This window comes from Podarcis gaigeae (assembly GCF_964106915.1).
Source record: "Podarcis gaigeae genome assembly, chromosome: 3".
Classification (NCBI taxonomy): domain Eukaryota; kingdom Metazoa; phylum Chordata; class Lepidosauria; order Squamata; family Lacertidae; genus Podarcis; species Podarcis gaigeae.
In genome coordinates, this window is record NC_139680.1 from 87,695,372 (window position 1) to 87,705,679 (window position 10,308).

Consider the following 10,308-nt stretch of genomic DNA (forward strand, 5'->3'; position numbering starts at 1 on the left):
CGGCAACAGTACCCACTGGATGCCTGGTGGGACACTCTTCAGCAACTTGGTGAACAGCCTACAGAACTTGTCAGGGAAAGAGCAGAATAATGGCATTTTTCATTGATAAGCAACAATCCACCATCAGAGAATCACAAGGCATTTTGTACTTATAGAATGTTAGCCTCTTCCCTCAAGCAGTAAAGCACTAACGTTGAACTTTTCAGTGGAATCATTTGCATCCCAAATGACTTAGGGATCCCTCGCTACATTTCACATTTCAGAGGCCATACACAAGAGCAATGAGCCCCAGCAGAACAAACAGACTTGTGTTTTCAAAGCCCAGTTAAAACAGAGCGGGATATCTAGACTCCTTTAGCTACATATGCAGCTAAGATTAAAGTTAATAGGAGAAAAGACATGAAATGTTTTGAGGGGGTTTAATTGGGTTTCTTAATTGCATGGCACAATGGATTCACACCAATGACATTAAGTAGGCTTTACAACCATCAAAGATGAAAAATTATAAAGACTATTGTCCTTTGTTTGCTTAGCCTTTAGAATGGATTAACATTCCATTTTCAAACTTTATTTTAACTACTGCTAGGAACTTTACTAAATTTTATTGCAAATTTGAAGGCAGAAGGGTAGGGTCCAGTTCATCACCAACAGTTCCCTTGATTGTAGCAACATTTCCCCCCCTAGCTTTATTCACCACTTTTTAAAAATCAAGAGGCTCAATAGACAACCAAAAATGTGAAAAATGATGGAACTTCTAAACTAATATCCAAGTATCTCCCTTCTACTAGCACTATTACAAAGGCACTGCCTTCAAATGAGCCACACTTTGTAGCATTTTCCATTTCAAAACAAAGATCAACACAGCACTTAAAATCATCTCGGTTTCCTCTTTTATGAGTCAAGGGTCTACCACGCAAAGGAACTATGTACCTGAGGTCTGCGGAGACACTTCTGCTTCCAGGTTGGCTGAGAAGCGCTCACTCTGAGCTCCAAGCACTCCCACAGGCAAAGACTGGTCCCCAGATGCCAAATCCCCCTCCAGCTCCTCACTCATGGGAAACGTGATGTCACTAACTGGCTCCTCTTTGATCTTCACGGGTTTCATGTCTTCTGCTGCCTTCTCAGGGTTCACAAGCTTCTCATACTCTTCAGAAAGTTGCTTGCTTACCTGTTGGTAACCACATGGCAGAGATAAGAAGGTGTGGTTTGTGACAGAGGTGCATGGCATCCATCTCCTTCATGACCAGCTCACCCCTACCAAGGTAAGTTGTCTATGATGGAGGATGGAGCCTGGGCTGGGCTGGGTTCCCTCATTGCGAGAAGTGAGGCTACAGGGAACCAGACAGAGGGCCTTCTCGGTAGCGGCGCCCACCCTGTGGAACGCCCTCCCATCAGATGTCAAAGAGATAAAGAATTACCTGACGTTCAGAAGACATCTTAAGGCAGCCCTGTTCAGGGAAGTTTTTAATATGTAATGCTGTACGGTTTTTAACACTGATTGGGAGCCGCCCAGAGTGGCTGGGGAAAACTCAGCCAGATGGGCGGGGTATAAATAATAAATTATTATTATTATTATTATTATGGTGGAGATAGAAGGCCTTATATTTCTCCCAGCATGGGCTTGCCTCCATCTACACTCCTGCCTGACTGGCTTGGATTGTGCAGAGTGGGGAGGCAATGTGTCTCTGCGCATGGAGTGCTTGGCTGCATCTACACTGTACATTCAAAGCAGGCTCATGCCTCATGCCACATGCCACTTTAAACAGTCATGGCTTCCCTCAAAGAATCCACAGAACTGTGGTTTGTTAAGGGTTCCGAGTTGCTCGGAGACCCCTATTCCTGTCTGAGACCTAAAATACCCAGGCTTCCCTGGGGAAAAGGATTGACTGTTACAACTATTCTGAAAATTGTTGCCCTGTGAGTAGGTCTCTGAAGAACACTCAGCCCCTTAAAAACAATCAGATCCCAAAATTATTTGAGGAATCCCCTTGCAGGAATCACATCTGAGAGGCAAGGCAAATGTCTTAAGTCTGTGTCCCAGCATTATCTCAGTAGAAAAGAACATGTGAAGAATAGCCATCTTCCACTCTGGTGGCGCTGTGGTCTAAACCACTGAGCCTCTTGGGCTTGCTGATCGGAAGGTCAGTGGTTCAAATCACCATGAGGGAGTGAGCTCCCATTGCTCTGTCCCAGCTCCTGCTAACGTAGCAGTTCGAAAGCATACCAGTACAAGTAGATAAATAGGTACCGCTGCGGTGGGAAGGTAAACGATGTTTCTATGCGTTCTGGTTTCTGTCACGGTGTTCCATTACCCCGAAGCAGTTTAGTCATGCTGGCCACATGACCTGGAAAGCTGTCTGTGGACAAACACCGGCTCCCTTGACCTGAAAGTGAGATGAGCGCCGCAACCCCATAGTCACCTTTGACTCGACTTAACCGTCCAGGGGTCCTTTACCTTTACCGTTTACCAGTAATATAATAACACCAAGCTCACACCAGAGGTTCACTGGTGCTGACTGGAATGGTAAGGAGCTCCAAAACTGTGACCTTGAGGTTCTTACAGTGAGGAAGGAGCCTTGGCCCTGTATACTTGAAGGAGCGTCTCTACCTCCATCATCCAGCCCAAGGTCCAGCTTTGAGGACCTTCTGGAGGTTTCCTCACTGTGAGACGTGATGCTACAGGGAACCAGGCAGAGGGCTTACTCGGTAATGGTGCCCGCCCCATGGAACGCCCTCCCATCAGATGTCAAACAGATAAACTATTTGACTTTTAGAAGACATCTGAAGGCAGCCCTGTGAGGGAAGTTTTTAATGGTTGAGGTTGTTTGTATTTTTTATATTTTGTTGGGAGCCGCTCAGCATGGCTGGGGCAACCCAGCCAGATGGGCAGCATATAAATAATAAAATTATTATTATTATTATTATTATTAGCAATATTGCCATGGCTCCTGTAACCCTGGAGAATTATAAGAAGCAGCTTTCAAGCAGCTGTTATTTTCACTCTCCCATTGGCTTCATAAATCTACACCTCTTTAGGAGAACTCCAGGAATCTCTGCAAACAGATATATTGCAATCTGCAGGAACGTACCCATTTGAGATAAAGCAATGGGAAGCCCCTCCAGGCTAGACATTTTCCCCAACAGAGAGCAATTCTTGCAGGTGTGCAGTGCAATCTATCCCCCAAGCTCCCGGAGCAATGAACAACTTCACCTTTATCGACAGAGAAAACACATTCACGATTTCCCTGTACTATGAGAACCATGGGAATTAGCTCTCTTGCCTTGCTGTGAGCATACTGCTTCCTTCTCTTCTCACCTGCAGCATATAGCTATGATAATCCTTGATCCGGTGTTGCCAGAACTTCTGCAGAGATAGCACACTGCCAATGCCCACTTCGTGGAAGACCTGCTCCATGACATCTGGGAAAGGGCTCTGCCCAAGCCGGGCTTCTCGGTCCACAGCAAAGCGCAGGAGCTTAGTAAACTTCAGGCAGTATTCGTGGGCGATGTCTGTCAAGGTTTCCAAGACACTCTCGTTGGCACACTCAAAGCCCGCGTGGGCCAAAATGGTGGCAATGGACTGGTAGAGAAGCTGGCGGCAAGAGGTCCAACTCAGCTCCATCACTGGCTCTCCTTTGCCTCTGAAAGCAGACAAGGCAGCACCCAAAAGACTTGGTGAAAATGGGGCTCTTCTGGCTAGCGTCGCCTGGGACAAAAATTTCAAGCATGCTTAAAGTTCTAGCTAGCTTGAGATGGCTGGCATAAGACAAAGGAAACTTTTCTCCCCTGAGAAAAACGGTTTGGTGCTACTTCAAAGTTAGATTCTTTGAAGTAAATATATATATATATATATATATATATATATATATTTACTTCAATATATATATATATATATATAGCAAAGAGAACACGACTGCAAATTTCTCACGAGTTCAAAGTAAAGTGTTTGCTTTGAGGTACGATATGTAACTCCTGCAACTTTACCTCAAGGCAACACATTCATATTAATTACAGTGAGGTTCAAAACACCCTACTTTTTAAGGGGGTCTACACATCTTAAGAATCTAGAGGTGAATTCTTTGTGACATTTTAATCCATGGATGACTAAATGTTTTGGGGGCAAGGGCTGCATTCACCCATGAGCTGTTTGACAGGAGTGCTACAGCCACCCCACACTCTTACACGCAATCACACACCCACAGACAACACGCACCAAGCACACACAGGATACAGAGAAACACACACACACACAAAAACAAGCCACCATGAAAACACACCCAGTTCATCAAGTGATCAATTTTATGACTAGTGATGGGATGATCTGCATCCCCAGTAGAGTGTTGGGATGGGCAGAAGTTTGAACAGTGTCTGATTATTATTATTATTATTATTATTATTATTATTATTATTATTATTTGCAACTGCTACCCAAAATCACAGTGGTCTTGGGAAGCCAGAAACAAATGCTGTTAGAAGGCAAGTTGGTCCCCCCAACTTAATCCGAAGTATTTCTAGACCAAACCCATTTTAGACTTTCAGCTCTAGTATCTTAACTATTTATTTATTTTATCTATTTATAGAAGTATTTCTATACTGCTATATCATAAAACAGCAGGGCAGTGCAAAGCAGTAAAGCCTTAAACACCATCAAAACAATACATGCAATCCTTAAAGTGTCTGGTTCATCCATTTAAACACCAGCAAAGGCCAGTCGGGATTTTTTCTAAAAAAATCTTCAAAGAGACGTCTGAAAGTCAGAAGTGAGGATACCTGCCAAATCTCCGCAGGAAGACCGAACCACAGCATGGAACCGGCAACACTAAATACCTGGCTTCTAGTGGAGACCAGCTGGACCTCTGTAACACATGGGACAACTAACAGCACTCCTCTGGATGATCTCAGCGATCGAGCTGGGATGTAAGGGCTCATGTGGTCCTTAAGGTATCCTGGACCCAAGTTGCTCAGAGCTTTGTATATCAACACAATAACCTTCAATCTGGCCCAGTATTTATGTATTCCTCCATGTTTCCACACTAGTGTTGCTAATGATTATGATGCCAGGTCCGGATTTTTTGACATTTATGGTGTGGCAGAGGAAGCCTTCCTGCCTGGCTGAAGTCGGGTACGGACTATTACCTACTCAAGTATTTTTTAAAAAATTCTGTACCATGCAAACTCATGATCTGAAATGAGTTGGGCATCATCCAGGTCTGGCACTAACACATGACATACTGGGGTTCATGGCAGGGTCTACCCATTATGGGGGACAGGAAGTGTGCTGATGGGAGCTGCATTCCATGCTCCTGAAATAGCCAATTTCAAAAAACAATGGGGCTGGGTAATTGGGCACACAGCCCATAATTCCAGATCAGGCCTGCCACCACGCCAACAATCCAGTTCTTACTACGGGACACAGTATCTGCAGCAAGGGCTTGGGGAAGATGGTATATGATTGGCATGGACTGGATCCCCCTTGTTCTGCCAACTGAACTGTACCATCCCACATCAGTATATTGGGGGAGTGCTGTAGCTCAGTGGTAGAGCATCTCCTTTACATGCAGAAGGTCCAAAGTTCAATCCCCGGCATCTCCAAGTAAGGCTGGCAAAGAATCCCGCCCGAGCCCCTGGAGAGCCACTGCAAAGTCTGGGTAGACCAGGGGGCTCCCAAACTGTGGTCCATGGACCACCAGTGGTCCGTGAGCTTCATTCAGGTGGTCTGCAACATGTCCATATTCATATTTTTATAGTACAATGGTACCTCGGGTTACATTTGCTTCAGGTTACAGACTTTGCTAACCCAGAAATAATACCTCGGGTTAAGAACTTTGCTTCAGGATGAGAACAGAAATCGTGCTCCGGCAGCGCGGCGGCAGCAGCAGGCCCCATTAGCTAAAGTGGTGCTTCAGGTTAAGAACAGTTTCAGGTTAAGAACGTACCTCCGGAACGAATTAAGTACTTAACCCGAGGTACCACTGTATAGCTGTTGCTTCTCTTATTTCATACACTGTATTTTATGGTTTTGCCATTTGAATTCCATGTAAAGCATGTGCTCTATCATTGATCAAGTTTTGGCTGGCTGGGGACATTACTGGGTAATGGAATTCCGCCATCTTCTCATTCTCATCTGGTTCTAAGATGTATAGACTACCCCCCTCAATAGAGTACAGTGACAAATCTGCCAAGCCTTATAAATCAGAGTTCAGGTTAATGAAGTTTCAGGCATCATAAACTGGGTCATTTTCTGTTTCGATCGCTGAACATGACAGGCAGGCTATCTGTCAAATGCCCCCAGCTGAAGTGATGAGAAGCGTTATTTAACATGAGGCAAGGTCTTCCCTTTTCTAAGTAGAGAGATCCTGTGGCCCATTTCCTGTTTAACCAGCATGTCAAGGTAAAAGAATTTGGTGCATCTGGAAGCGGTGGAGGTTCACGCACATAAAATAATGGGCTGAAGTGATAGGCCTTTCCAAAGATGAGCAGAATGCTCAACTTTAGAAGGCAAAGGTTGCCTTCTTGCAATTGCTTCAATTTTATGAAACATTACACTGCTGAGCTGCATTTTCTAACCAGTGAATTACTGCAGAATTCTGTTATATGACCAAAGTGTCCTTCCAGGTAAAATAAAAGGTGGATGTTTGTGGATTTAAAGCAAGATTGAATTAGTTACTGATCCTGGTGGTGACGGGTGACCTCCAATGATTCAAAAAGATGGGGAGCTTTTTCCTTATTTCCCTTTTCTGATGTTGGCTCAGCTGTGCCAAATTCCCTCCTAATAACGCCTGAATTCTTCGCTGCATTGTGCCTCCCTTCCTTGGCCTGCCAGTGTAAAACAGCAGCAGTTGTCAGCTGGACCTTAACCATCAGCACTAGTGTAAAATTGAAAGCCCCTATGAGCAAGTGGTCAACAAGCTTTGCCTTTAGCATTGCCAATTTGCAGCTCCATCACCAGACAGGGATGGTGAAATCTGAAGACAAAGTAGTCGTACTCCTCCTGCCTGTTCCCCCACCTCACCCCCAGACACCCAGCCAACCACCCTTTCCTTCACATGGGGTGTAGCAGTCCTGGAGTCCTGCTTGTTTCTTCATTTAAAGTCATTCATAGGCTGCTACTCCTCCCTAAGGAGCTCAGAGGAGCATACAGTAAAAAAGAAAACACACAGAGGCACTAGAAAACAACAGAACTCATGAGAGTCCAAATAACCATGAGGGTTCCAAAGCCTTATTTCCAAGCAAAAGTTTAACTGCCTTCCTGAACGCTGCATATGCAGATTGCCAAGATGGCCTCAAATAGGGGCGGGTCAGGGCACAGCAGTTCAGGGGCAGGCGGCTATCACGTGCAAAACGGGAGGGGTGGTCACAGGATATAACTAACCACCTCCATATCTGAGGCCCTGAGGCTCTAGGTAGGAATGGAACTCTTGGCAGAAAATCTTAACCTAACCCTTGATTGCCCATACAGAAAATAACTAAGGCTAGATAAATGCCCAGGATTATTGTTAATTGTTTAAACCACGATGGGAAAGCTGTCACATTCCATATATTTTTTAGCTGCAATTCCCATTACCCATGACCATTGGCATGTGTGCATGATGGGAGCTAGGCTCTGACAACATCTAAAGAGTCACAGGTTGGCCATTCCTGGTTTAAAATGTGGAAACACCAAGGGCCTATTCCACTAAACAGAGGGCTCACTCAGCAGTTTAAAAGAAAAAAATATTGAGCAGTGTAGAATACAGTAACAAGGGAAAAAACCTCACATTTGTGTGGCTCAAAGCCAAAGCTCACATGGCCAGCCACCAGCCCCCAAAAGACTCCACATCACACACCTGTAAAAGTCGCTTTCTGGATCGCTGTGCCGCAACTGAAACGGCATCTTGGGAATCTTGCTGTCGAGAGGAAGCAAGTCATCAGGGAGAGGTGGGGAGCCAGGGCAGGTGGGCAAAGGCTCGCTTTCTTCCATCTTGATGCCCTCCGCTTGCTGCTGGCTCTGACTCTGAGCCAGGGCAATGAGGCTGCGCAGCCGTCGGTTGTGCTGCATCAGCTGGATGGTGTGAATGGTGAGGCTGCATGGCTCCGAGGGGATGTCCAGCATGGTGGTGGGCTTGGGCTTGTTGGCAGAAGGCTGGTGCAGCAGGGGATCCTGGACCTCCACAGTGCGGAACTCTCGCTGGAGCAAATCAAAGGAGCTGCGGTTGGCTTGGCTGGACGAGACGGGGATCTCGCCCCAGTAGCGCAGCATCTTGCTTGCTTGTTAGCACGAAAGCTGTTGAGATCACTTAAGGGACTCTCGCCGGAAGAGCAGCTACTCAGCAGGTCCTTTGCAGAAGCAGGGTGGGCATTTTAACCTGGTTCGAAAGACAGGAAGAAAAATCCAAAGGTGTGTCATCAAAAGTTCTCCTTCACCATCCAAAAGCTCAACTGAGTAATAATGCAGCCTTCATCAGAAGCTGAGCAACATCTTCTTTAGGAAGTTATATACATACCCTAGAAAAATAGAAATTGCTGTGAAAGTGGCCTTACAGAGGATCTATAGATTCCAATTAGCGCTAGAGACGGAGTTGGTGGAAAAGGCTGGGATGAGCTCAGGCTCCCCAATACTAGTGTGATATTGTATGAGAACCAAACCATAACTGAAAAAGCCATGACTCTGGTCACATTTAAAACTCCAGCGGGGGCCCCCCTCTAATGGGGTGCCTGCTTTTAACATTAAGAAGGTTTTGGGTAAGAAGCCTAAACACTGCTGTTTTAGACACCATGGCTTCCTCCACCCACCTATTTTGATAGTAAAACCATACACTCATTGCTTCATGAGATATGCAAAGTAGACAAGAGAACAAATGTAGCTCACCCATCAAATCTGGTTTGGCCCTGAAACAAAATAGCTGTCAAATGACTGCAGAAATTGGGAAAACGCTCCTGGGGGGGGCCGGCAGGCCCCCAGTACCTCGGAGCGTCTCCCGATAGGCACGTCTCTGGAATGGCATGTCTCTTCACTCGAAAGTGCCCATCTGAAACACTTCTCTTATAAAAAGTGCACCCAAGTCTTCTGGCATCACGCAGCAAGAAGATAGAGACATTCGTAGATCTAAACTCCATTTTATTCACAATATATACAGAGTCCATAATCACGTCTGTGCCCTCCAAACTCTGGCAGAAAACAGAAAGCAATCAGCAAAAGCGAAAGTACAGTCCAATAACACTCTCAGACAGAAGAGATAAGACAGTCTTCCATTCCCACACTCTTCTCAGACATCTCATGTGATTTATACTAATCACACTAACCAGCATCAGTTACGTAAAATCCTAACATACGCCTGTTAAAAGCATGGGATTGGGGGAAGGGGTGGCAGGCTAAAAGCTTGGAGGTGGGATTTTCCCCCATTGTCCAAAATGCTGAGCTGAGTTTCCCCAAGACACTGAGGTGCTTGCAGGATGGAGAGGAGGAGGGGGGGAAAGAGGATTACAGACGCAGCAGCTTTCAAATCTATTGTGCAAATTAAATACTGCAAATCTCTTGTTTCTCAACAGAGTGCAAATTGGATTCAGGTTACACCATCCATGGCTCACAGACTAAAAAAAAGTCTCAAAACAATTGATATGACAGATTTCAATTTATTCATGCTCTATGTAAACTATTCAATTCAAGACAGCTCCAAGATTAAGTCCCACAATCAGCTTCTGTTATTTAGGTTAAGGCAGAAAAGAACAGAAGAGGAATTTGATTGTGTGTAAATCATTCCTTGGGTGTAGTTACTTAGTCCCTTTGCCAATTCCCCTTACAGGGTTGGTTTTTTTTGCCATACCCTGTGGTTTTCTGGCCAAACACATTGCAAAACGCCTTCCAGCTCAATGCTGTGCACACTTCCCTGCATGTAAGCCCCAATGGAATACAGTAGGACTTACATCTGAATTACAAGGCATAGGATTTCACCGTTATGCTATCATACAGAGGTTGGTATCAAACAGCTCAAACAAGGCAGAAGTAACTTCTAAGGGTTGTCTCAAGATTTGCAAGTAGTTTTTGTGGATAACTGCAGGATTCTATTGATTCAATTCCATCAAAGCAAACTTCAATCTCCTGCATATCCAAATAGGGCTGAGGGAGACTCCTGCCTGAAACCCTGAAAAACCAAAGCCAATACAATACTGAGTTGGCTGGACCAGTAGTCAGACTCGGCATAAGCCAGCTTCCTATGTTCCTAGCTTTAATAAATGCTCACAAGCATCTGCTAGTCAATGCAGCCACTGCTAAAGCCATGCTAAATAGCTGAGAGGACGCTATTTCTATGTTTCATTGGTTTGGAATGT

At 45.2% G+C, this 10,308-nt stretch overlaps 1 protein-coding gene and 1 long non-coding RNA gene across 9 annotated transcripts in view; one reads left to right on the forward strand and one right to left on the reverse strand.

Moving 5' to 3' along the window:
* Window positions 1-10,308, forward strand: part of LOC310841689 — a 540,183-nt gene that overhangs the window by 502,656 nt on the left and 27,219 nt on the right. The window lies entirely within an intron of this gene.
* Window positions 1-10,308, reverse strand: part of SUPT7L (SPT7 like, STAGA complex subunit gamma) — a 49,042-nt gene that overhangs the window by 1,672 nt on the left and 37,062 nt on the right. For 5 of the 8 annotated variants that reach the window (XM_083732653.1, XM_083732651.1, XM_083732652.1 and 2 more), the window contains 3 exons: window positions 7,827-8,345; window positions 3,317-3,641; window positions 931-1,168 (listed from right to left, as the gene is read on the reverse strand). In XM_083732653.1, the coding sequence (XP_083588779.1) occupies window positions 931-1,168; window positions 3,317-3,641; window positions 7,827-8,239 (976 nt within the window). In that variant the 5' untranslated portion in view covers window positions 8,240-8,345. Of the gene's footprint in view, window positions 1-930; window positions 1,169-3,316; window positions 3,642-7,826; window positions 8,346-8,848; window positions 9,148-9,903; window positions 10,122-10,308 lie in introns of those variants that run through there. The other 3 variants (XM_083732649.1, XM_083732648.1, XM_083732650.1) reach the window with 3 other exon arrangements.